General features: G+C 40.9%; 1 protein-coding gene across 2 annotated transcripts; it reads left to right on the top strand.

The window, feature by feature from the left end:
* The first annotated feature begins 317 nt into the window (after window positions 1–317).
* Window positions 318–27,942, top strand: fmn1 (formin 1). Of its 2 annotated transcripts, XM_087176263.1 has the most exons (20): window positions 318–2,193; window positions 4,761–4,795; window positions 5,300–5,312; window positions 5,673–5,851; window positions 12,061–12,169; window positions 14,379–14,440; window positions 14,892–15,604; window positions 16,485–16,626; window positions 17,567–17,654; window positions 18,897–18,958; window positions 19,051–19,139; window positions 19,272–19,401; window positions 19,582–19,728; window positions 20,276–20,335; window positions 21,095–21,215; window positions 24,086–24,178; window positions 25,570–25,621; window positions 26,036–26,185; window positions 27,126–27,207; window positions 27,484–27,942. In XM_087176263.1, the coding sequence occupies exons 1-20, from the start codon at window positions 339–341 to the stop codon at window positions 27,526–27,528; spliced, it is 4,227 nt and encodes a 1,408-aa protein (XP_087032389.1). In that variant the 5' UTR covers window positions 318–338; the 3' UTR covers window positions 27,529–27,942. The 2 variants fall into 2 exon arrangements, with proteins under 2 accessions (XP_087032389.1, XP_023270649.1); XM_023414881.2 differs by lacking the exons at window positions 318–2,193; window positions 4,761–4,795; window positions 5,300–5,312; window positions 5,673–5,851 and adding an exon at window positions 9,069–11,466.

Genomic DNA, 27,942 nt, shown 5'->3' with positions numbered 1-27,942 from the left:
TATCCCAGATCATTTTTCTTTGGAATCACTAACACTCAGTACTTAGGTTTTTACTTTTATGCACCCGTACAGTGTTTATGGTTTTTATACATCGTTTACTTAACTTACACCCTGAGAGAAATGACATCTTATTCTGCTTGATGTATGTTTTCTATGGTTGTAGTGAAAAATAAACTTAAACTTGAGCTATCTGCAAATGGATACAAGCACATATGCTCATTTAAAACAAGTTTTTTTTTCTTTTCTGTGAGATTTCAGAGGTTTTAAACACTCCAAAGAATCCATTCATGCTGCAAAAGAACCATCATCTGCTTTATCTCTGGTAATCACATAAGATCATGGAGAGCACCCACACAACCTTATGCCTCTACACCACTATCAGCGAGAGGAGCTGTGTGAGTCCAGCCCTCTCTCTCTGCAGGGGCCCATCTTCCCCCTTTAAAGCCCCTCTCAGCTTCCAACTAACCTCTAACTATGAGGAGGAGGGTCCAGCTGAAACAGTGAAGCGGGGTCAAGCAGACAAATTCGGCCTTACAGACTTTAAAGAAACCCTCAACGCGTTGGATGACTCCTCTGAGATCCGCTGGCTGACAGAGTTGTTACCGTTGTGTTTGGAGTGCCAGGCTTTCATGAGCATGGGAAACCAACAGGGCTCGAAACTTAAGGCGAACTTTCATAGCTATGCGGAGGGTCAGGATACTTTACCAAAATCCCCCAGAATCCCTCGGAAGAGAAGGAGAAGAGCAGAAGGGCTAGTTTACTGTGGCACCCTTCACCATAACCTCAAGATGCCTCCTGGGACTCCTCGGGTGCCTCCGAAAGCAAGGAGGCTGACAAAGCTTCAGATGACGAGCTCTCCTACATTTGAAGAGTGGGACTTCGAGGAAGACAGGCTGATCATCTGCACCCCTGCAGCCAGGAGAAAGAGAGTTACAGGGAAAGAAAGGGAGGTTGAAAGTGCTTCAACACAGGAGTTGAAGCCTGTGTGGAGAGTGAAGCTGCCTGATGCTTCGCCTGAAAACGTTCCAGGATCTTACAGCAAAAGATTTAATTTCTCTCACGGAAAGGATTTTCCCGTAAAGGGTGAATATACTTTTGCTGACTCAGACACTGACCTTTCCGAATATGACAATGAGATGTACTCAATGTATATCTCTCAGTCTAGTCTTGACCTGACCAGGGGGACAGAAGAGGGTACCAGGAATCCTGCAAAATCTCTGATCACCCAATCAGCAAGCCAGAAACATGAGGAAAAGGGAGCAGAAGTTGGGGAGTTGAGTTCGCCTCAGTGGTGGTTTGAAGAGTTGGGGAAGAGGGCGGCAGCGCAGCGAGTAATGGGCAAAATTGAGGAAGTTGAAGGAATCATACGAAGGGTGAGTCTCACCAGTTCAGACCTGATCAAAGAAGGTAGTGAAGGCAGCGATGAACCTCAGTTTATCCCAGATGGATATGTTGGTGAAGATCGGCTCCAAATCCTGCAAAAGAGATTTAGGCCTGAGTTCAGCACTGATTCCCTATTGGAGACCCATAACAACGGAGACAAGCCTTTACTGGTTGAAGAACTTCGTGTCCTGGGTGAAGCTCTGAGCCAGAGCCTCCATCAGGCCCTGATGATGGAGGGAGCAAAAGCAGAGATTGAAGTCTTCGAAGAGGATAAACAGACTTTTTGTGAGCAGAGCCCAGTAGGATCAAAAAGGAGTCTACCGTCACATCCTTACCACTTCATCTTTAACTCTTCAACGCTGTCAAACAATTCGTCACCCTCTCTCTCAGCTGGTGGAGACACCTCCCCCGTACCCTCGCCGTCTCTGTCTGCAATCCTGGATGCTTCTCCGAGAACATCTAGCAGCTTTGAAGGCATGTCCCCGATTCTGTCGCCTTTATTCACGTCCACGCTGTCCAGCCCCAGGCCCAGCCAGCACTCTCTGCCTCTGAACTTGACTGATCAGTATGAAGAAGATGTCTCTGGGAGTCACAAAGAGTGGACAGGCTCAGCGGAAGACAGTTTATTCTCTTGGGAGGCCGGAGGCTGCGGGAATGCCATCACAGTCACTGGTGTGACAGAAAAGGATCAGTGGAGTCCAAAAAGGAAGTTGGCGTGGGCGAACTCCGGGCTGAATGAGCAGAATCAGATGCAGACATACAGATGCACCAATGTGACAGAGGCCGGCCAAGATTATCTGCTCTCTTCAGGTAAAAAAATAAAACAATTATGTTGTTCCAAAAGCAGTTGCTAGCAAGTCATATAGGCTCAACTTTCAGCGATATCATATTGTGAATGTTTCTAATAAACCAAAGTTATTGAGATTTGTCTGAGTTAATGCATATCCGTACGCACACATTTGCCATGTGAAAGTTGGCACAATGGACACATTTAGGTTAAAAGATATTGAGCTACTTGAAACCAGGTAGTGTCAACAGTTATGAAAAGGGTAAATAACAGTAAACATACAGAAAAAAGTTACAGCAATATTTTTATTATATCTTATACCAACAGGATGTTGCAAAAGATCTGTTTATGTCCAGAATTCACTGTATCGCTTCATGTCACATTCTGTCCACCGTCATGGAGGAGCATGTGAGATATTTTAAAGAATTTCGTAGCATAGCTGAGACACTAATCAGCAATCTCTCAGCATTGCTTTACAGATGCAGACACGCCTCCACCTTCTTCATCATGCAACACGTGCGTCATAGCCATTTAGCATATGGCGGATTGAAGATGGTGGCGTTGAAATGCCTGTAGAGAGTTCTCAGAGTAGCGGGGTGGAATGTATGTGTGTGTGCACAACAGTGTGACATTGACTTTTAGTGGTTGGTTAGTGAGCAGAGGAGGACGAGCAGACGGCTTCAGAGCTGGTACTGGCTGAGTCCAGACTGTCAGACTGTAGTCTCCCCCGGGTCGATGAACACAGACACACGCTTCCTCTCTCTCTCTCTCTCTCTCTCTCTCTCACCCACCACAGCAGCTGAATCAGATGCGAAGGATGTGTGGTAGTCTGTAAATAATGGCCCCCTCCTGGTTTGACATACCACTATGTTTCAGTGTGTGTATGTGTGTGCATGTGCGTGTGTGTGTGGGCGTGTGCGTGTGTTTGCTCAGGCATGAAGTACTAGGAGCACCTGATGTGGATAACCTTGTAGTCCTGGATTGGCACTCATCTGAGACAAACAGTTTCCCTTTAAGCAACAGAAAAAAAGGATGTGTGTGTGTGTGTGTGTGTGTGTGTGTGTGTGTGTGTAGATGATTGCAAACATAAAACACCACTCTAGCTCAATTAATTCTGTAGTGTTAAAAAGAAAATAAAACGTCTCCTGTGTGTGCTGCAGTTGCACATAACTTGCTATGCTGCTTATTTAATGGTTATGTTAAAGGCTTTATAGAGCCCAGCCAATAAATCCTCCAGGTTGATGTATTGGTCGATATCAGATCCTTTCAGATATATTGGTATCCATCTAAATGACAAAAAACTGAAATGCAGAAAAGATATGTTTTGAAACGGTGTTACCGTTCTTCATTATGCTGATGTAAAAAATATTATGGAATAAAATCTTTTTGCTTGGATTTACTTTTAGAAAAAAACGTTTCCTGTAATCCTTCAGTGACCTGCCGGTGGTTCAGTCATTACAAACTCTTGCTGTGCAGCCAAACTTTGATGAAACCCATGGAGTATTTTATTTATTAGAGATCACAGAATATTGAAACAATTATTTAAGACTGGATTTATTTTTTATATTTTTTTTAAATTATACATAAGGTTGCACAACATTTCATAGAGTCTTGGACTGGAATAGTTTGTTCTGTTCAAACATCATCTAGTTTATATCAAGAGCTGGAAGATAATATCCAATCTACTGTATATGAGACTGTCAGACAGTGTAGAATAAGCAGCTGCGTCAGGGGAAATAAAAAGCGAAAACTATATATGAAATATTTAAACTGGCTGTATTTCCTGATAAATCGTTTTGAAGCAGCAGAATCTGTTTTTCACTTGGATCAGTAGTCTGATGACTCTTCTTGCCTCTCAGTCTGTGCATCCGGACGCCCGCCTGTCCAAACTGGATAAATGCTCTGAGCTTTGTGATATACAACAAATCATTAGAGGATGATGATTAGGGTGAGAGGAAGAAAGACATTCAGAGCCTTCTGAGGGTTATTCTCAAAATCCAATGCTCTGTTCAGTGTGGTCAAACTGAGGACAGATAACACATTTCCATAAGCTCTTTAATCTGGCTTTGAGAGCGGTTATGTGTCCACTGGAAGTTACACAACTGGCATCTCTGCTGGCGCTCCTATCTGAAATGATACTGACAGATTTACTGTAGAGCAGCTCACGAAAGCAGACACACACTTCTCCCCTCAAGGTTGAGCTGCCTTTGTCACCCCATCTGGTGTTAGCTAGATGTTTTTATTTATCTATTTATTTTAAGCAAAGTTTACCCAATTAATTATACATCCAGACACATTTTCAAACATATTCTGTGTGACAATCACATCTACTAGTTTTTCAATTAGCACATTTGGCAGTAGGTGTCACCATTGCAACAGCGTGCATTAATCAATCACCCTTCATCACATATGGGTTGAACAATATATGTAATTGATAAGCATGATAATGATTCAAAATATTATTTAGTTTTATTATTTACTATATGATCTTTGTGTTGTGTCCTTGATAAACTTCAATAGCAGCATATTAATCGCACCAGGACTCCGACCGAACGTTATCATGTATCAGTATCATGGCTAATAACAACAGAGCAGAGCATGTCGGTTACCCATAACCCTTCTGGGGTGCTCCTACTACAGGAGTCATGTAAGCCCAAAAAACACAACACTTTAGATTGTGATATGTGTGTTTTTACTTTAAAGTTAATTGGAATATTTGAAAAAAAAAATCAAATTATTGCAGGATCTCATTCCTGAACATTTGCTCAACCACACTTGATTGAGAATCATTTAGAAGTTGAATAATTTTGGATACTGGAAAACTAATGGCGTCTTGAGAAGGAGTATGATTAAAAGAAAGAGGAAGGCACGGGTGCTAGTAGCAGAATACACTGTGTTTTATTTTGGCTTTCGCACTGTTTCTCTATGACATTATCTTATGTCATATCTTCCATTAGCATGACGTTACATACGCATTAAAAACTCATCACAACAAGCAACAGGTGCCCATTTACTATGACCCAAGACAACTGAGTATTTGTATTCAGAGGACAGGGAAGTGATCATCACCCACAAGTGAAACAATATGACAAAACTAAAAAACAGTCAAATAAATCAACATATGACAAGCAGGATGCTGGAGGTTGTTTTTCTTTTCTTCTTGAACTGAAAAAGCTTAATGGAGAGCTTTAGCTTTTGTTTTTGTGTGTTTGTAGCTAATGTTGTGTCTTATATCCTCACAGCGGTCGTAAAGTGTAACACACAAGATTTACAATGGGGATAAAGAGTCAGTCAGCCTTTTAAAGAACTCTGTTGATTAATTTGGCACTCAGTCTGTTTAAAGGCAAGTTTACAGACACAGCTTTGAGCAGCTCCCTCAGAGGCAGCGTGCACCTGATGCTGCGACACTGCGACATTGAAATGCACTTGCATTTCGCAGTGTTTGATGCCATGGTGACGACGATTCTGCTCTAATTGTGTTTGGACTCTCCTTTTCTCCCAGATGAAGCTCTCCGGAGACAGGAGGAGATCTGGCAGCAGGAGGTCGAAGAGTCTCTCTCCTTCTGTGGGTCACTCTCTCATCCGTCCAGACCCAAGCACGTCGACTTCTTACGCATCACTGCTCCGGAGGATGACATCACTGATACGCCTCCGCTCACACCCCTCCCCCCGGAGTTTAGGGTGAGTAGCATGGAAGACTTGAAGTGAAGGAGAGTGTCTCACTGTCTCATACTGTCTAGACTAGTGGGTTTAAAATATTTACTACCGCGGCCTTAAAAGTCTGTGGTTTTCATTTCATCTCCTGCTGAGCATGATACCTAACCTTTATCTGATGAAGGCTCACTGCCAAACACAGGGCCAACACTAGGAAGAGTGTCATGGCGGCATGATGGTTAGCTCTGTCAACTCACAGCAACTAGGTCCTGGGTTAAAAAAATCAGTTTTGTTTTAATTGTGGGTGGAGTTTGGAGAATTCTGGCTAAAAAAAAATCTCAATAACACAAAAATCTAGATGAAAATCTGAATTTAAAATTTATATTTGCATCGCAGAAACCTTATATTTTAACCATTCATTGATTTTGAGAATGACTCTTATCTGAGGATCATTTGCCTTTCCAAAACTACATGCCATTATCTGAATGTCAACATAACTTTTAAAATCATTTAAAATGAACCTGGAATTTTTATTTGGTAAAATTAGCAACAAAAATAACAAGATGACACATCTTTGCATCCGTCCTTTATTTATAACTTTTCTTTTGCATGTGTGATAATGGAAAAGTTTGAAAGCAGGAAATCGAATGCACTTTTCCTGTGGGAAGACAAACTTCTCCATGGTTCTAATGACAATAACAATACAACAATATTCTTTTAATGGCTGCTGTATATAATCAGGACTGGAAACCATATTGAAGTATCTGAACCTCGTCTGCATTTCCAATAATGCTGCATCATCATCATCATCATCATCACATTGACTTTCATGTATTTTACATCACAGTGGAGTCTGGTCTCTCGGGACCTTTGCGCCACAGTCCTGTAGGCGCAGGTTCAAACAGTGGCCTCATGGCACCGGTGCTGGGCAACAAAGAGCGCTGTGTTCCCTGTGGTTACATAATGGAAAGGATTTAATGCAACTCTGTAGGTGCATTGTATGAGGAATGGTATCTGTATAAGCATGAATTAGTGCTTTATTACTGTTTTTTTTATTGTCCTTTTCCCCTCTGTCTCTGTGTGTGCTTGCATAAATGTAGCTGCTCAAACAAATGACACAAATCAGAGCATTTTATGAGCATTTTGTTTGACACCAAGGCAGCGCAATGCATGAATAATATAGGAGGATAATATAAATGGAAAGAAATAGTGTGATAATAATAACAATAAAATTATATTTTAAAAAAAAAACATCTTTCGTGCATCACAACATGATTTAAAAAGGAAAGCAAAGCAGTGTTTCATAATGATAAGAAAACCCCTATGACCAGGACAGAGTTTAAAGTTTAGATATAACAAACAATAAAAAGAGGAAAACTGAGGATTCATTATGAGCCCCAATTAAAAGATGAAAAAAAGATACTTTCCTTTTTTCTCTTTTAATTTTTTTAAAAGAAATACTCATTTAATTTTTAGATCAATATTTTCAGGGCCAGAAAATACAAAGTTGCATCACCAGATTTCCAAGGTTCAGTTTCAGAGTTTAATCGTAATTTCAACAGAATTTATCAACTTTCACAGTTTAATATGATGGAGAATCAGTTCCAAATCAGTTCGATCAATACAAGTTAACATCTTATGGAGTTGTACCCTTCCCATGTTCCCCATGTGTATGAGACAGGATTGAATGTCCTCTAATGTAGAAGAAGTTTTAGAGATGCAAAGTGACATCAAGCGTCTCTAATGGAGGCAAGTAAGAAATTAAGCTAGATACATTAAATACCGACCATTTTTAATACAGTCACAGTGAATTATATCCTGGTAATCTTTAAATTCAGCTCATGTTGTATTTCTGCTGCCTGGTGCTGGATACAGTCCAGCATGTTTTTTCAGGAGTGTGTGTGCGCTCTGAGTCTAATGCTATTTCATGGGATTATCTGGATTCATTCTTATTACATAAACACAGCTCACATAAAGGCCACAGTGTCCCTCCCTGGGAATGCAAAAGCACTTTATTAGTATTCATAAGATTTAAGTGTCGCCAGTTAAGACGCAGCGACAGGGTGCAGGCATGTCTCATAGGACAAGAATTGTCAGAGAAAGTTACACAATGTAATGCCACACAGTAAAAAATGTTATCTGTCACTTACCTGCTGGCTGTGATAACGTTAGAGCAAACAAGGGTGGAACCTGAGAACTAAGAATAACACATATCTGAAGCAGTGAAGGAGGAAGTTTACGCTAGAGTCTCATTTAGATGTTTTTTTATTTTTTTTTATTCTGAAATCCATAAAAAACACAATGAACAAAGCCTTTGATTCTGGGTCAGTAATACACTTTGAAGTTTGGAGCTGCTCCTCAGGCAGCAGCTTGAAACAGAGCAGAGCAGCTTTCAGTCCAAACCTTTGTCTGTCTTCTGTCTTCTACCTCTGCACATACTCATAAAAAATGTGCTTACTATTTGCATCAAGGAAATTATTTATTTTGCTTATGTTAGAACTTATTTTGTGTGTTTATTTTTGTATAATTGTGTATTTCTGATTTTATACGTATTTTGATTCTGATTTTGTTTTTAACCCTTTTTTTTTTAAAAGACAAAATTCTTCCTGTTTTCATGTTGATCAGTGTCACCAGCTTGACAATGATCCTATTGTCACCTTTTACTTTGAAAAATCTATTTACTTAATAGATTTGTGTATTTATTTTGAAATTATTTTCACATTATTCATCAGATTTTATTGCCAGATTTTACTTTCTTTTGGATTGATGCACATCTTGAACCTGACTTTTTCTTGGCCAGTAGTTGTTTTTTCTTTGTTTCATTGTTACCTTTGCTTACCTTTTCTGCCCAGCATTTCTTACCATATTTTCCCTTCCTTTTTGTTGATCTTTGTCACCAACTCATATGCGATGTAATTTCAAACTTTATACTCAAAATTTATTTATTTATTTATTTGTTTGTTTGATTGTTTGTTGTTTATATTAAGCACAAAAACAAAGGAAAGCATGCCAAGTTTATTTACAGAGCAGGTTTCACACACAAAGGCAATTCAAAGTGCTTTACATGTTACATTAAAAACATTAAAATACAAATTAATTAAGCTAATAAAATTGTCACTAAACCAAGTAAGAGCTTCTCTGTGTATCAGGAGTGTATGTTAGATTGAATGTGAGCTGATCAACAGTGTGGTGTAGGTGGGGTTAGACCTAAGACGCCCAGATTAGCCGGGTGTTGCTCAGTACCTTCAGGGGAGCTGAGTCCTCTCTGTCACTGTGGATTTACAGGCCAAAACGTTTAACAAGTGATCCTTGGCAGGCCTATTTACCCTCCTTCAGCTCTGGGTGTGGTGCCCCTCCATCTGCTCTGGGTGGCTTCCTTCGCCTTATGGCTCACGGATCTGTCAGGGTGTTGTCACAAACAGTGGCTGAAGACGCCATCTGCTTCCAATTACACTGTGACAATCTGCAGGGACGACGTCCAAGGTGCTGTTCCGTAAACTGTAACAGCAGGTTTAGCGGAGCTGTAAGGAAAAGGAGGCTGAATTTGGAAGCTGCAGCCTGGACTTGGATCTGACTTTACTGAGGTTGAGCTGAGTCACTGCAGCCAGCAGCGCCGTGGAGCCAGCCTTGGATTCCTCCACTTTTCCATTACTTTGTGGATTTCTCTCCTGTCATTGGCTGCTCGGAGTGCATAACAGCAGCTTCCAGTTTTAGGTTTGGAAAATTAGTTCTCTGGTAAGACATGAGGGAGCAGTTGAAACAGTGAAAGGATACATTTATTTCTTTTCAACAAACTGGAGCGGAAACAGGTTGGATTTTCAGAAATAATGATATGACTATTTTTTTTTTTTACTTGCATGCATTTATCGATCGTAAGCAGAAGCTGCATTATCCAAATTAGTGCATGCCATACAGATGCCAAAACACCACTTACACCTTTTTACACTGCATTTTTCTGATGCAAGATAACACAATGTTGCACTGAAGTCTCAGATATGAGCAGTATAAACAGCAGCAACAATGCTGACGTTGTGGGAAAAGCCTCTCAAAAACTTTCTGCTCCCTCTAATCTGGATGATTTTACCACTTTCTTCATGAGCAACTGTGACTCGTGGAAAATGGAGGAGCAAAAAGCCATTCTAAGATTTTTCAGGACCTTGTCAGACGAGCAAAATGAGGATATGATGCAGGAAGAGCTGAGTTTTAATCTGAAGAAAAATGGTGATGTGAACTTTAAAGATGCTCTTGAGCATTCTACAGATTCACTTTTTTATGTTATATTGCCTCATGAAGGTGAGAAGACGACCTCTAACTCCATGGCACTCGTAACTGTGAGAGAAGAAGGAAATGACTCAGAGAAAACAGAGCATGAGAGGAATAATTTTAGCCCAACAGAGCCGCAAAGCAAGGCTGTAAACACTGACGATGTCTCCGAGAAACAGACCTCCGCAACAAATCAAGACCAGAATAAGATGTCAGACAAAAACTGTGACAAAGATAATGGTTGTCACATACTAGAGAAGTCACTGGATGAATGTGCCTTGAACACATCTCTGCAATCAAAATGTCAACACATTTCAACTGACTGCACAAACACAGACTGTGACAGTGTCAAGCAGGATGACGATGAAGAAGCCAACCAGGATGTAAAAAAAGCCCATGAAAATGGTCAAATTGCAGATTTTCATGAAGATTTTGTCACAAACACAGACAATTCATACGTGCATTTCGGCCCTGAGGAGTCGGAAAAAACCGAACGTGAACTGATAACAGTGAGTCGGACAGAACCCGATGTTGAGGAAGAGGCTGAACCAACACTGGAGGAAGCTGAAGAGCAAACTGGTGAGCCATGCTCTAAAACTGAAGATGATGAAAAGGAGGTTAAAGGTGCAGAGGAAGATGAGGGAGAAGAAGAGAAAAGAGATTTATTCCCTGACTTCTCCACTGAGCTTCACCAACACCCTCTAAGCCCAAAAAGTAAGTTTGGGCCAAACATTTCCATAACATCAGCAGCCGCAGCCAATAACCCTCCACCTGGATCCACCTTCACCAGAGCCACCTTCTCCCCGGGGTCCCCCACCGACAAGCAGATCCAGCTGCCGGCCCTCTTCAGCGGCCTGAAGGTCCTGAGGAAGACGGTGGTTGGACCCGAGCATGACGCCGCGGCCCAGATCAAACCTCCCTCTCAGGGAGCAAAGAGGGACATTTTCCAAGAGAAGCACGGGGACGCTAAGGTTCATGGGGGTTTCCTGGATCAGATCTCTCAGTTTCTGAGTCGGGAAAAGAAAGAAGATGAGAAAGAGGAGAAGAAGGAGATGGAGGGTGAAGTAGATCAAAATGAAACGGGGGGGATGAATGAAAACGATGAAAGCCAAGAGAGTCCTGAGAAGGAAGACGTTGAGGAGGATGTAGAAGCTTCAGGGTCATTTGACTCTACCAGACCTCCGGTGTCCAGTGCAGAGGCAGCGTTTGATGCCTTCAAGGCTTTTTTCACCCCAAAGCCTTTGAAGAAGGACCCGTCAGATAAGGTGGACCTGGAGGCAGTGAGGAAGAAGATAAGAAGTGAAAAAGATGTGTTAAAAGCCCTTTTTGAGAGAACTTCCAATAAGACGCCCGAGAAGAAAGACTCATCTGATGGCAAAGTATGCACCGTGTTATCGAAAAGGGAGAATCAAAACTTAAATTGTAACAGCATACGTATATTATCTAAGTGATTGATTACAATATTTCACAGTCATTAATTCTTTCTGTGGGAAAACATCCTTTATTTTATTGTTTACTATGATTTATTTGACCTTTTAAAACACATTGACCTACACTCAGGACGTATTGATCTGGGTAGAGGTACCTCAGGTGTGTTTTGGTCTGTACCTGACTCAGTCTTCACACAAGCTTAACAAGTTATACTGACTGCTGATCTGTCTGAAGCATTTTCAGAGAAAAAGCAAAACAACTTACATTTTGATAATGTTTGTGTCTCTGTGAGTTACTTTTTAAAGGACATTACAGCTGTAATCAAACGGGGTGAAGAACAGTTACCTTTTTATTTTGGGTGAATTACTTGGAGACTATAATGGGCAATGGACAATAATGTGGGTGTATAGAAAAATCAAACAAAAGGTGTGGAGCAAGTCTTTAGGTAAACAGTAATTATTGGTGTGATGTAAATATCTAGAAATGTACAAGCTGTGTTTTGGAAGTCAAAAATCTCTGTTGTCCACCTTCTCTCACTCTAGTCTGAAGCTTCCACGCCAGGGGAGGGAGAGGAACGAACTCCTGGTCGTTTACAAGCCGTCTGGCCGCCACTCAAGGAGGAAAAAGTCGGGCTCAAGTATACAGAAGCAGGTACTGGTTCATTCATGCATATTGATATTTTGTCAGAAGACATTGGCTTTTCTAACCTCGTAGTTTGGTGCCCCACAGACCCTGCTGCTATATGTGTAAAACAATACAAATAATAATTGCAAAAATGAACCAGTTTTCCCCTTCAAATATGATTTTTATTTGCTTCTGATCTTATTAAAATCCAATGTCAGGACAGGAAAGTAAACAAAGCCCAAAGTATTGAAGTTGTAACCATTTCCTTTGTCACAAACTCAAACTCCAGTGATGTTACTCACATTATTCGGGATTTGGGAGTGGAAATACTACTACATACTACAGATAAAAAAATCATGTGAAAATCCATTGCATTTTACAATGTTTCAAAAAGTCTGTGACACCCAAACAGAAGTAACATTTCATTTACTGCAGCAGACTACTGACACATGTCATCAGGTAGTCTTAATGAGCTGCAGTGGGTTGTTAAAGTGGGGCTGGGGTCTCCAGGATGAGAGGAAGTTGTTCTAAAATAAATGCAGTCTATGACTTACAGTAGATATCACCACCCTACTCATTATGTCTGATTATTCATGTTAGACAGGAGGAGAGTTTGCTCTGTGATATCATGCGGTGGATGTTAAATAGAAGCTCCACTGCTAAAGCAAACACAACTCCACCCTGTGTGTGTCCACAGGCTGTAAGACTCCGCCTGCAGTGTGTTAAAGCGTCTACTGCACACTGCACTGTGGCACTGCCTCTTGTTCATCTGTTCTGTTGAGAAAGTGATTTTGAAACTTTTGTGGTTGAAACCACTTTGTTTATGATTTAAAATCTTTCAACTTTGGTGCCACCTAGTGGTAAAAAAAAATAATGCAAGTGATACAAAAAAATCTTTTGCCAACAGGATAGTGTATGTAAGTCAAGGTTATATGAAAACACAAGCATATTTAAGTCATTTTTTACTTATATAGCCCAATATCATAAATCACAAATTTGCACATGACTGACTGATTCAACATCTTGAACCACTCAGTTTATATACTGCAGCAGAACATTTTTGTCATTTGGTGCTACTGCTTATTTATTCTTACCATGTGTTTGTTACCATGACAACATCGGCCTCAGAACAGAGTAAATCTGAGAGTAGAGCGGCAAATGTTTTAGGCTTAAAATAAGTTTTTATATTTTGCGAAATTGCTTAATTAGTGTTAGACTAATCAAAGAGCAAAGTTGAGACAGACATAACACATTTTGAATTGTGGTCTGTGCTTATTCTGACTTGCATAAAACTACTTTTTAAAAAGAAACACATGGTCAAACACTCGGTGAGTCATAGCTAATAACACGTTGTTCATCGCACTTTACTCATCACTTTTTAAAGCCATGAAAGTGGTCCTGCTTCCTTTGGCATTTAAATGGATGAGTGCTCAAAAATAAAAATAATTACGCCTCACTTGTAAAACATTTCCGGCTGTTCATCATCAGGATTGTCAAAGGTTGGACTGTTTGAACATGGATTGAAACTGTGCTCCATGTGTACACACCTACTTCCCTGACAACACAGCGCTTGTAAATACTGTCGAGAAGGTGACAGTAAATACACTTTGTACTGGACCATTCAAAACATTCAGGCATCCATTAGTCATATATTTCTTATTTTATTTCCATAGGACATTTCATACACAGGATGAAACAACGTGCTTTACATAAGAAATTAACACAACATCAACAAGATGCACAAGAAATACATACAAGAAATCACATACACACAAATATATAAAATAAATACATAAAATGGACAAGATGTACAACACAAGCACTAAAACAACCCTACAGAAATGTTTGCTTAAATAGTTTGTTCAAGATGGCACCTGCAGGCAGTGCGCTGTCAGTCAAGGTGTGTGTGTTTTTGTGACACGTGAGGCTCTACTGCCCTCACCTGATGGCGTTTTACACTGTTTTTGACCCAGTCTGTCCCACAACATATCCTCAAACACCCCTCACCCTCAGCCACAATGGCAAAACATTTGATTTGTTCTGCAAAATTAGTTCCAGCTCTCACGTGTCTCACTGTTGTAATTTGTTTGTCTGCGGCTTGCACCCAGCCACATCATTAACGTGTCCATCGAGGTAAAGAAAGCACTCTCTGGCACCACAGCTGTAGTAATGAACATCTGTTGTGGTGCAGGAAACAACACAAAGCCATTGTTTTTTCTGCTCTGTTTCCTCTCAGAGCATCAGGCCGCGCTGCTGCAGCTGAAGAGAGAATGCAAAGAGGAGCTGGAGAAGTTACAGGTCAGTATGACGGATCGAGATGAAGTGTTGAACCAGGTGTTGTCAAATTCATGTATGATTATTTAAAAATTAGCATCTTTTAAGCAGGGCGTAATCCAAAAATGTGAACAGGCAAGCATACAATTCAGCACAGAGAATACATTTTCCAATTATACACTGTAAATTAATCATGACTGAACATTTACATATTTCATTTGAGCTTTTCTCCTGAGAACATGCCTATTTCCCTATAATTACTACCAATGTACATCATAACTCATCTGACATTAATCTAAGATTACACACACACATTATATTATTTTTTTCCTGAATAACAGAAGAGCCCTCGAGGATTTTTGAAATATCTTAAAAACTGCATATTAGTGATGTTAAATGATTTTCTGGATGATTTTTTTTCAGATAAACAGATACTTTTTAGCTCTATGGTTTTAAAGTAAGGCATTATTTTCAGGAGGACTACTGTCAGCAACTCTCCAGACTGCGGGTGGAAAACGAGGACAATGTCGCCTGTCTGGAGTTCACTCTGACTGAGCTGCAGGCCAAACTCTCCCAGGTTGGGACCCACCGCCGAGGGGAACTCCGAGATGTCGCTGTATCCACCGGAGATGACTCTTTGCAAAAATATTTCCGCAATGTCTGCATCCAGACGGACAGAGAGACCTTTGTCAAATCTCCGGAGGATGGAGAGGGGACAGGGAGGACATGTATGAGTCCCCAGCAGCAGAGGGTGACCCCCAAAAAGCTGGACCTGGCTTCTATCAGCCTCAGCCTGGCCGGTCAGAGGGATGATACAGTGTCCTCCTCTTCATCGCTTGCCCCCCCATCCCAAACAACTCCTCTTGGAGCCTCACTACCTCTAACAGAACAACCACCAGCTCCTCTTCAGGCACTTCCAAGCAAAACAGACAATCTCCCTCCTCCACCACCACCTCCGCCCTGTTTGCCATTATCCACAAATCACATGCAGACATCAAATGGCCCTCCACCACCTCCACCACCACCGCCGCTGCCACCTCCCCCATCCATGCCAGGCTTAGCTCCCCCACCTCCTCCTCCTCCAGGTGGGGGTTTCTTGTTGGATAAACCTCCCAGGAAATCAGCAGTAGAACCTTCCCAACCCATGAAGCCTCTTTACTGGACCAGAATCCAGATCCAGGACAACAAGTAGGTTCACATCTAAAGGACAACTACTCACTAACTAACAACCTCAACAAGTAGATCTTTTTATGCGAAATCTAATACTGCTTTCGCACAGTGTGATGCCATTTTCTTTTTAAGTTTTATTATCGAAAAATGTCTGTGACTATAAATTTTATGGATCTCCAAAATGGCCATTAAATTGTCCGTGTGCTCACTTGAAAAATGTTGAAAAAACAAGTTTATACAAGTCAAAATGTCATAAAATGTGAAACGTTTGAGGTATTGAATGAGAATGTCATTGAAGAGCCAAAAGCATTTAAAAGTTTAAAATATAATTAATAATATTTAGATTACATTTACATTATGAAATGAATGATCATATATTTGTAAACAAAACAATTAGGAAATTGTTAGTTTATTGAAGCAGACACTTGAAAAAGGGAATTTAAAATGAAAAATAAAATAATAATAAAAAGAAATGTTATAAAAATAAATTTGAATTAATTCCACTGAAACTCAATAATAACAATATTTTATAATAAATAACATTGTAAAGTAATTAGCTGAGTTGAAATGTATTAAATGATTTTATTTATTAATTTCATAATCTTTTTTATCACTATATCAGTGAGGGTAGGCTGAATAACAGTAACACCTCTCTGTATAACACAACTGAACTGATGAAGGTAGAATTTATTATTATTTGATAAACTTGCAACTGTGTATATTGATTCAAACAAACAGCAATTACATTGAAAGATGGTTCAATATCCAGTTTTTGTTCAGTTGTATTAATCGGCCTCCTATCAAAATGATGCATATTTAAAACCCCTACTGTTACTGTTTTGAATTGTTCTGAATTGAAACAGAGGCTGAGACAAACTGATGCTTTTCTCTCCCTCAGCAACAACACACTGTGGAACATTTTAGAGGAACCAAATATAATAAATGCCTGCGAGTTTGAGGATCTCTTCGCCAAAACCACCACAAAGACCAAGAGGAAGCCGCTGTCAGAGGCTTATGAGAAGAGAGCCAAGGTCAAGAAGGTAACATGGAAAATGAACTATAGTGTCAATCAAAACTCTCCTCAGCTTTTGGGAATATTTTTCTGAAGCAGCAGATTATTATTTATTGAAGAGGATGGAGGTTGTGACAGTTTGTAGTGCAGGAGATTGCAATATGAGTATTGTCCACTTGAGGGCGTGGAAGCCATTGCGTTTACAGATGCCAGGTCATTGCAGACCTCTCAGCAGGAGCTTTATAAACCCAGAACTAGACATAAGTATTAGATTTAAAAATAAGTATTTGGAAGGGCAAGGACCCAAAAGAATCGGTGCATGTTTCAGCTTATGTCTTCCTCTTAGTTTACAGTTCGGTTCATATGTCTTTGCCCTCCTGTCTCTTTGAGTTAGAAGTATATTTTTCCTCTGTTCTGTTTCTGATCAGTCATTTTCTCCCAAATCCAGAATTGCTGATGGACTCTAGTCCCTCACCTAGAATATGATTTATGTTTGCTGCTTTTTCCTGCAGTAAGAACACAAATGCCACAAGATTATTCCTTTAGCATCTCTAAATCACAAAGGAAATTCTAAGTACATTACATAACACATTAGGATGCATTAAAACATTAAAGAGACACTGAGTAGGAACAGAAAATACAATGCAATGAAAAAAAAAGACAAAGACAAACTTATTTATTCAAACATGAGTAGATCATTTACAGTAACTTAGTGTCTTTTCTCAGTAATGTGAGGGGTGTAGATAAATCAGTCCTTCATTCCTGACAACTCTGGTCACTAATGCATGAAGCCCTAATGCATCACGGTGAAGCCTGTTATGACCTTGGTTTGTTTTGCTCCATCTTTGCACAATAGACTCTCTACTAATGACCCAGTAATGGTTTCCAGGGGCAAGGTGGCCATGGTAACTGTGTGTGTGTGTGTGTGTGTGTGTGTGTGTGTGTGTGTGTGTGTGTGTGTGTTTTAGATCATTAAACTGCTGGACGGTAAGCGCTCCCAGGCTGTGGGCATCCTCATATCGAGCCTCCACCTGGAGATGAAAGATATACAGCAAGGTGAGTTTCATTCATTCAGTTGTGTTGCATAGAAACCACTTGGGTCAAAGTTCATTTCCTGTCAGCTACTGATATTAGGAATGACTGCAACTGGACCCAAACGTGGACTCACTCAAAATGTCCATGTACACGGACTATAGGATACAATATGATAATGCAGGACCTCAGATTTTATATGTATATATATAGACTGTGTAATTGTCATTTGAACCATAAAAAACAGCTGAATGAAATGTTTTTCTCAGGTACATGTCATAAACAACCCAACACATCTAAAGTGTATGAGTACAGTTGTCAAAATAAAAGTCTTTTGTAGTCCATTGTTTTTGAGCACAATAGCCTACAAATATAGGTAACCCGTTTCCATCCTCAAAATATACAAAACTTATAACTTATATATAATATAATTTTCTTAATTAATTGATTAATCATTTGGTCAAATTGTGAAAAATGCCCCTTACAATTCCCTAAAGCCCAAGGTGCAGTCTTCAGATTCAGAAGTAGCAGTGCAATATATTTAGTTTACTTTCACCACTTACTGTCTGACATAAAATTTAAGGATGGCAGCTGCTCAAGCTATTGCTAGCTATGAAGCTGTATTCATTTTTTCCATTTCAAACCCCACTTTTTTTCCCTCATATTTACTTTCAACACTTGGACTATCATGAGAATGACCATTGAAACCTCAGTGTGTATGTAATCAAACATACATCATCTAAACTAGCTGTATCCCCAGCCAGTCTGGGGGTTTGAACCTGCAGCCTTCATCTGTAAACGTTCAGGTAACCGCGGCTCCCTGAACATCACCCTTGTTTAACCTTAACCCCGACACCACACTGAACTTACCCTGTATTTCACTCTGAATATGAGCTGCTGGTGAATTTAAAGTAGGATTAAAGGCTAAAACACTCACCACAATATCAGCAAGACCGTTACAGAGAGGCAATCTGCATTGCTAATCCCAAACACAGAAATCTTTGTGGCTAACGGTGGACTGTGTTCCCCAGTGATAGGGCTGCGTTGGTGCTCTATGTTCATGCTTCTCTGGGATCTGCAGTTTTCTGTTTGATAAACTACAGCCCGACCAGATTGTTTTTTCCAGGAGAAAGCCAACAAACATTCATATTTAGAACCAGTTGAAAGGTTCTGGTGAACATGTAGCATGTAGGCTAAATCGCTCCTGTGTTGTTTAGAGCACACAATAAAGGCCTAATGTGTGCTCTGTTACCATCCCACTTCAAGCTGTACTGACTGTGGACCACACTGTGGTGGACCTGGAGACCATTGAGGCACTGTATGAAAATGTACGTATTACAGCACACTTTATTGCACTTTAATCATAACTTTCACAATTATGAATGAACCCCTTATTGACATTTTGTCGTCAATGTGTCAGAGAGCGCAGCCCGAGGAGCTGGAGAGGATCAAGAAACACTACGAGACGTCAGAGGAGGAGGAAGTTAAACACCTGGACAAACCCGAACAGTCAGTATCTCCTCTGCTAATGGAAAAGAGAGTGCATCCTTTCTAGACTTGTGTGCTTGTGTGTGTAGACTTCGCCTCTGTTAGCAGCTCTAAGAGGGATGTATGCTTACTGTTTATGTGGTTGCGCTCCAGGTTTCTGTATGAACTGTCTCAGATCCCGGACTTCGCAGGAAGAGCTCACTGCATCATCTTCCAGTCAGCGTTCATCGATGGCATCGCGTCCATCCAACGCAAGCTCAACACGGTCTCTTCTGTCTGTAAGGTAAGAAGAGCAGCTGACAGCTAACCCACTCATTACCTCATTAACTCCCTTTATATAGGGTGATATTAGGGCGATATTAGATTTGAGATGTTGAATATGAAGCATGTCGGAGTGAGCAACCAGCTCTCTGTTTGCAACCTGAAAAAAGCAGATTACCCTGCATTTGTGTTCTGTTCTGAGGCTCTGCTGGAGAGCGACGGTGTGAGGGAGGTGATGGGACTGGTGTTGGCTCTGGGGAACCACATGAACGGAGGCAACAGGACCAGAGGTCAGGCCGACGGCTTTGGCCTGGAGATTCTCCCTAAACTCAAGGACGTCAAGAGCAGGGTGAGGACTCGATCAATGTGGTAGCTCACTGAGAAGTTCTTTTTTTCTTTTCCCTGCCTTTCATCATGCTTTAGTTCAGCAAAGTTGACTTTTCTTAGGGAATGCCCATGAGTCTAATGTGATGGTTGACTGGTTAAGATGTGCAAAGGAGAAAGCCGTGCCAGGTAAATAAAAAACTTACAGTAGTTGGAGGCAGAGGAGGAAGCAGTCTGGTTTGAATATCCAGGAAGGAAGGATGTGTTCATGTGGGAAAAGCGATTTAGCAGCCCTCTCTCTCTCCATGAGTAAAGAAGAGTAGAAGACTGTGTTTGTACCAGTCAGCTCTCAGGTAGGAATCTGTGACACAGTTCAGTCGTGCGAGCGCTCACCGGTCTGAGTGTTCCCGTACTTATTTGTGATGCAGCCGTGTCTTTGATTGGAGCTGATTGCACCCTAAATATGTTCAGAAAATGCACTACAAAGGCAGGTAGCAGCTCTCGTTCCTTACTTTGTTAAAAAAAGGTGATTTAATTTACACCATGCAAATAATCTGTTTCTTTTTTTTCAGGACAATCGTATCAGCCTGGTGGACTATGTGGTGTCGTATTACCTGCACAATGTGGACAAGGTATTGATAAAAAAATGTGAAAGCTCATTGTTGACTTTGGAAATAGCAGTTTAACAAAATGATCTTAATTCAAGAGTCACTTACTAGCTTTTTAACTGCATTTCATGGTCTCAAACAGCAGATGGAGTTTGCTCAGTTATACTGATGAAGACCGAGAGACACAGTTGAAATCTGTGGGAAAAGCAAGAAAGTCCTGTTACTGAAATAATACTCTTATTGTTTGCTTCATGTACAGGAAGTTGATCCGTTATATTGTTTTTTCTCATGAATTTAAAAGACAGGTTTTTCAAGTCTTAACTTGACTTAGAATACTAGTCAAAACAACATCAACACACAAAATATTTTATTTGAGTCTAATATGAAGTTTCAGCAATCTGAGTTAGACAAATAAAATGAGTATCATCCAAAGTTACAGTGTTTTTAATTTTCCCTTGTAGTGTTACTGGCCCTGCACCTCAGTCCAACAGGGAAACACAAAACAAGCACTGTGTAGGAATGGATCTCAGTATAAAGAAGAGGAATGATTATGGATTTAAAGTCCATATGTGCACCTGACCACAAAATTAGGACAGACTTGAAAATTTCCTATCTATCTTTTAATATTGGAAAGCGCTCTAGTTAACTCTATAATAGTTGCAACATAAAATGAGTTTTAATCTTTCTTCACTCTACCTGCATCCAAAGACACAGTACGTGATTTCTTATCTCCCTGGTTTAACGGTGATGTTTTGTTGTTGTGCCGCGGCTGTATCCCACCAGGACGCCGGCACAGAGAAGAGTATGTTCCCCCTTCCTGAACCTCAGGACGTCTTCCTGGCAGCGCAGGTCAAGTTTGATGACCTCAGCAGAGACCTGAGACAGCTGGGACGAGATCTAACAAGTACGTGACGTCTACACTGAAACCTTTATCTATTCCGGCTCTCTGAAGCCTCGCAAAAAAAAAAACCCTCCAGAGAAATTAATACCAATACCCTGGGCCCACTGTTGCTGCAGATGGTTACACACACATTCCCCAAACCATTAGCTGCGCTCTGAGCAGACCGACATCCATGTGACTGGGTGACCGGAATAGCCTCGCCTTGTGGTCAGTTTGTTGTGTGTTTCTGTTTGAAAACCTCAGCCATGCCTGTGTAACTCTAGCACTGTGATTTTGTGTTGCTCTCGAGAGGCACCCACAGACCAGACCAAAACCCCGGCCCAGTCTGGCATCGTTTTTCCTCAGACACCCCTCCAACCCCTCCCCCAGCAACTCACCACCCCGGTTTCCCATCACTGGCCCCAGCCATTGAGGAACTGTTTATACTTAGGGGCTAAAGGCCTGCTTCTTTGACCAGACTCGAGTTAGCTAAAGCCCCAGAACAAAAGATTTCCTCTCGTCTTTCTTATTCTTCTTGACTGCACTCTTCTCTCCCTAAGTGTGCCCATATGACGCCATTCAGCATGCCAGCCAGTTAAACCAGCAAGTCAGACTGAGGACAATGCTGACATGTATATGATTGTGACCGAGTACATTGTCGTATCCTTATGTACACATGTGTTTTTGCCTGCCTTGTGCACTGTATGTGCGTGTGCTCAGAGACTAGCAGGAGTCTTGCAGCTGATACTGGCCTGGCGCCTCTCAGATCCAGCTTCTAATCCTCATGCCCATCAGATCTCCCATCGTTGTGCCTTTGTGCCCATGTCGCCAGCACAGGGAGACCATAGCTTCCCACTTATGTAATCTCCAGACCTGCGGTATCTGCGGTATCTCTGCATGGACTTCTGCAGAGATGCATGGATCCTTAACCTGTTTGGCTGTATCACCTGGGCTCCAGTGTGGCCCCCAGATGTGTGCCACAGATAGCTTTCTTTACCTCTCAACACAGCTTCGTCTTATCAGGCTGTCTACCCAAACCACCGTGCAATCTGGATCGCCCGTCGCAGGTTCCTTTTGTTCTGCCTGTTTGAACCGCCCTCATGCCTGGTTTGAAGCTCTGCTGCTGTCGTTCTTCACTCTCCCTGTGTTTTCTGTTTGGTCGGTATGAAACGTCTCCCAACACAGTTAAAGGGAGATAAGTTTCATCCATGTTGGCTGTTCAGGGAAATGACATCCAAAGACCGTATCACATTAAAAAAGACTTCAAATTAGCTTATTCACTGTAGAGACTTTAAAGTTAATATTCTCCACAGAATGAACTGTAATAACCTCAGTGCTCCTTTAACTTCTGGAGCATTTAGCCTAAAGACTTCTTCTTGACTTTATTGGTTAGCCCTCAAGTTAGATTCTTTTATTTCTCTCCGCAATTTTAAAAATGTTATTATCTGATATTTTATATTCATATTCAGAACCTCTGCCTATGAAATATTTCTTTATTTCCATGACCATATATGAACTAAATAAGCTGGAGCAGGTTTTTAATTAGCTTAAATGAGGAGCTTTCATTATTTTCTTAGCACGTTTATGTTATTCTAACATGAAATGTGTTTTATAAAGACATAGTGTTTCCACTCGGTATATCATCATGGATTCTGACTGTAGTAATGCTGTGATTTAAGATGTGCCTGATTCCAAACGCACCATCACAAAATCCTTTAAAAATCTCTTGAAGAAAAGCATTGATCCATCGCCGTGAGACCGAATCACCGCCTGACTGCAGTTTTGTGTAATTTCAGCACCACACTCCTCATCAGCCGGCTCTGTTTATGTGCCGCTCCAAAACCCTCTTCAGTCTGAAGTAAGCAAACTTTCGTCAGGCACAAAAGGCAGACAAAAGAAAGAGAGGCTGGCCACACAATGCAGAGGGAGAGAGAGAGATACCCGCCTCCACAGTTTACACAAATCCCGAATGAAAACAGTATTCTTTTGTAATCTTATCTGGGAGATGTTGATCGAGCGTCGGGGGGTAGGGGGTGGGGGTCAGAGGGGGGCCTCTATTATGACTGGCTCCGCAGACTGGCTCCTCTGATCCACTGATTGGACGCAGAGCAACATGGAGCCGAAGACTGGCAGAGGAAGAGAGGGAGAGGGAGAGGGAGAGGGAAAGGGAGAGGGAGAGGGAGCAGGGTTAGCAGTCGCCATCTCTGGGTGAATCTCAATAAGTGATATCTGAAGAGGAAGTTGTGCTGATAACCTGCTGCTCAGGCACAGGTGGAGATAGTTTAATCCAGAACTCTCTCGTCATGGGTTGAATTTCTAAAATTCATGGTAAAAAAAACCCAAAATGCCTCAACTAATGAATTAAAATCTCAAATATTGTCTGCACACAGAAGTGATGAATAAAAAATATAGGATAGAAATCATAAAGTGTGGATGCAGAGAACAAGCAGTTCAGATTCAAAGTTGTGAGTTTAAAATTGTTGAATCCTTTGAGAGAACGCAGGGGTTTTCTTTAAGAGGCAGTGATGCATCCATATATTGTCCATCCATCCAGTCTTCTTTTATTCTGTGTGGATTTATAATGACTCAGAATGAGACAGGATCATGCAGGTTGTGTTGTTTTGTTTCATTTTTTTTTTTGTTCTTTGAGACTTTTTGTTGCTGTGGTGCCTCTGCACTTCATTTCCCAGGTATCACTCATCCGGTACTGTAATAATATCTTCCTTCCTGGGATTTACTAGTTGTTCAATGTTTAGCTCTTTGCCTCTGCAAACGGTTCATAATATCATGCATCACATCCTGAACAGAGACTGAGTCCTAACGGTGAATATTAAAACATTTCTCATGATCAAAGTAGTTAAATAGTCGATCATTGCGTTGCCTCTGTCTTTCAGGATGTGAGAAAGATGTACAGAGGGTTTGCTCGGAGTCTCCTGAAGAACACCTGCAGCCGTTCAAAGACAAGATGGAGGCTTTTGTTCTCAGTGGTGAGTTTGACAGTCACATACTGTCGTGTCACTAAACTTCTGTGTGACTTTTAGCATGTCGGTAGTTTGGGAAGATTAGGGTTCAGAATGACTTTTTCTCCGGGTTACATTTAAGATTGTGATGTTTTTTTTGGCGATCTATTTCAACTAAAGAGATTCAATTATTATTTATTATCTTTTTGTAATATGACAGAAGAGCATGAAGACAGTTCTGGCGTCAGAGTTTACTTCAGTTCAATTATGAAAAACTCTCCTGGAAAAAAAACCCCTAAATTTTAAGACTTTTTAAGAGTTTTTAGTGGCTGAACTGAAGATTTTTAAGATCTTTTAAACACCCTTCTGAAAACGTAGTTCACTTGTGCTCTCCTTCACTTTTACTTTCTCCACTAAAGTCTCTCTAAATTGTTCCATAGTCTGATAAATGTGCTCGTCATCCTCTTACTGGCCTGAAAATGCCCCTTTTCCTTTCTCATGCAGTGTCTTTGGTATCTCTCTCTCTCTCTCGCTCTCTGTGTGTGTGTGTGTGTGTGTGTGTGTGTGTGTGTGTACACACGAGAGATAGGGTGGATTCGGAGTAAAGGCTAGACACTCAGATAAGGATCAGGCAGATTTGGCAGTGACTGAGCCTCCTGCCTGAGACACACAGGCACTGGGACTTCTCAGAGACTCTTTCATTGCAAAATATATTCTTTCAACCAACTCAGGCACATCATGTTGTAAGATTTTTATATTTACGACTCATCTCAACGTAACTCACAACACATCCTGCAGCAGAGGAGAGCCTCATACGCCCAGCCTTTGAAATGACAAAGATTCGTTTGTAATTCAAAAACCCAAAAATGTGTCTTAAAGAGCAGTGAGACTGCAGTCCGTCCAGATGACCCTGGATCTATTAAAGTTAGAGCTTTTGTCTCTTGTATCCTATTTGTTCCATTTGGTATAAAAACATTAAAGACATACAGACGTTTTTTCAAGCCTTTATGCGTCATTGGGAACATGTGAAGTTAGTCTGATTTGAGTTCTTCCTCTTAAAATGAGAATCCCACAACATTACAGGGAGACAGACGCAGGTGGTAATGTACCTGTTATTTTGTCGTAATGGCATTGCAATTTGAAAGTGGCAGCAAGAATGGCTCCATTGTTGAATAACTGACTGTGTAATTGCCGCCCTGAAGAAGCCTGATGGTTGTCTGGCTCCATCAGACAAGGTCATCATCACATAAGAGGTTCTCATTGTGTCCCTACTAGTATTTACATCCACAGACTCTACATAGGGATTATGACTCTTTAAAGTATAATCTGTCTATTTTATTTATTTTTTTAGTGGGGGGGTGGGGGGTGGGGGGGTTCTGGCTACAACTAAACTATTTCTTTGTTTTGTTTCTTTGCAGCACGAAAAGAACACGCAGAAGCTTCCTATCAGCTGATGACTGTGCAGAAAAGGTCGGAGACTCGCATCATGTTGACACTTTGAGGGCAACATACTGGCCTTCTTCTGAAATTTAAAAATGATTTCTTATATTAAAGCCTCAGCAGAAATCACTTGATAGATGGAAATATTTTCTAAACTCAATTTAACAAAATCAAGGAAGCAGCGGCCACGAACGCGTAGTAACAGCAACTGTGTTGCGGAGAAGTTTTCAGTCTTGGATCAGGCTGTTGTAATAATACTGTGTTTTTTAAATGAGCCACTGATTCTTCTCGTCCTGAAATGTCATCACATCCTGCCTAACAAGACATAACATAGCATCTAATGGTTCTAGATGAAAGTCAGATTTAACTGAAATAAATGAACATCTCCAGCTTGGTTAATGGTGTTTTTTATTCTCTCTCTTTTTTTTTATACTTGCTGTTCAGTTTTCACGACTTGGTTCTGTACTTTGGACTGAAGCCCAAGACGGGAGAGAAGGAGGTGACTGCTGGTCATTTCTTCATGCTCTGGTTTGAGTTTTGTGCCGACTTCAAAGCCAGGTGGAAGAAGGAGAACAAGAACATCTCCAAAGAGAGGTAAATGTTGTCTGTGTACACTCAGCGGGCACTTTATTAGGAACACCTGTACATCTACTCGGTCATGCAGTTATCAGATCAGATCGTGTAGCAGCAGTGCAGTTTACGAAATCCTGCAGATACAGGTCGGGAGAAAATGTGGTTTCACTGACTTTAACTGTGGCGTGATGGTTGGTGCTGGTTCGACGATTTCTGATCTCTAGAGTTTTTACTCAGAATTAGAGTCAAAAACAAAAAGCATCCAGTGAGCAGCAGTTCTGCAGGTGGAAACGTCTTGTTGATGAGAGGTCACAGGAGAACCTTGAGGTGGATGAGCTACAGCAGAAAAAGTGGCGGTGTAATGGTGTCGAGAATGTTTTCTTTGTACATCTTGGGCCCCTTAATACCAATCACTCATGGTTTGAATGCTACAGCCTATCTGAGTATTGTTGCTGACCATGTGCTTCCCTTTATGGCCACAGTTTACCATTTTCTAATGGCTACTTCCAGCACGATAAAGCACCATGTCACAAAAGTCGTCTCAAACTGGTTTCATGACCATGACAGTGAGTGGCCTCCCCAGTCTCCAGATCTGAATCCAGTGGAACATCACTGGGATGTGGTAGAACAGGAGAGTGGCAGCATGAACTGAACGTGCAGCGGATAAATCTGCAGAAATGATGCGATGCAATCATGTCAACATGGAGCAGAGTCTCAAATAAATCAACATCTTGTGGAATCAATGAAAAAGGGAGGCCCTACCCAGTGTTAGTATGGTGTTCCTAATAAATTGCTCAGTGAGTCTTAAGTCACCACTGTTTGTGAAATGTGAATTCATAAGTGAACTCACAAAGCAGGATTGATCAGCTGATCCTCTGATGTAATAAAGAGTGTAAAGAGTGAGTTTGAATGCACATATCAGAAACTGCAGCATTAATAAACTGAGTGTTTGCTGTTGCAGGTTGAAGGAGGCTCAGCTGTCAGTGAAGAGAATCACAGGGGAGAAGAAAGTGGAAACGAGAAAGATCAACCCCAACAGCCTGGTGAGACAGGATTTATAGTAACACACAAACACATCGGTAGATAAAACGCCTTAAAGAAGTAATCAGTGTGTTCAAAGGGTCTAAATCAGCGCCTCAACATCCTAATCCAAGCTGGTGCCAAGTCCAGTGTGTCAGGAGAAAAGACTCCTTTATACTGACAGCATAAACTGAACAACTATTTTCTGTCGCCGTGGTTTGGAAGAATTTGCAAAAAGAAAAAAAAAAGAAATTCTGCGGCAAGCTTATCTAATTCTGATCATGTTTTGCTCCCAACAGAAAGAGCGACTGCGTCAGAAAGAAGCCAATATGTCTGCAACTTAACCGATTTACGAGAGGAAGAATAAAATCTCTAACTTCTGGGTCATTTCAGTCACACAACCACCTTCTCCTGCGTCGCTCTCTGTTCGGATCAGTTTGAAACCTGATACCAAACCAACATTTACATGGTAAACTTTTTACCATTTTTTTTAACAAGTTTATTTGCCTGTTGTTCTTTCATTTCCATGAAATACTCATACTTCAACCGACAGCTTCATGTCATATAATTTACTTCCTTAAATGTATTTAAATTTAAAAGATTGAAAGAATCTCATGTGCAATGTGTAAACATCAGAGATAGCTTCAGCTGTGTAGAAATTCTTACATTGCTCTTACATTTTGCATTGATTCTGATGTATAGTCGATAATCTTTTACCATATTTTTCCACAAATAAAAATCACTGATCAGAAAAAAAA

The sequence above is a fragment of the Seriola lalandi genome, unplaced genomic scaffold (assembly GCF_002814215.2).
Source record: "Seriola lalandi dorsalis isolate HSWRI2012SDOR001 ecotype SW California unplaced genomic scaffold, Sedor1 jcf7180002054544, whole genome shotgun sequence".
Taxonomy (NCBI): Eukaryota; Metazoa; Chordata; class Actinopteri; order Carangiformes; family Carangidae; genus Seriola; species Seriola lalandi.
The sequence above is the reverse complement of the archived record's forward strand: the minus strand, read 5'-3'. Positions and strand labels throughout refer to the sequence as shown.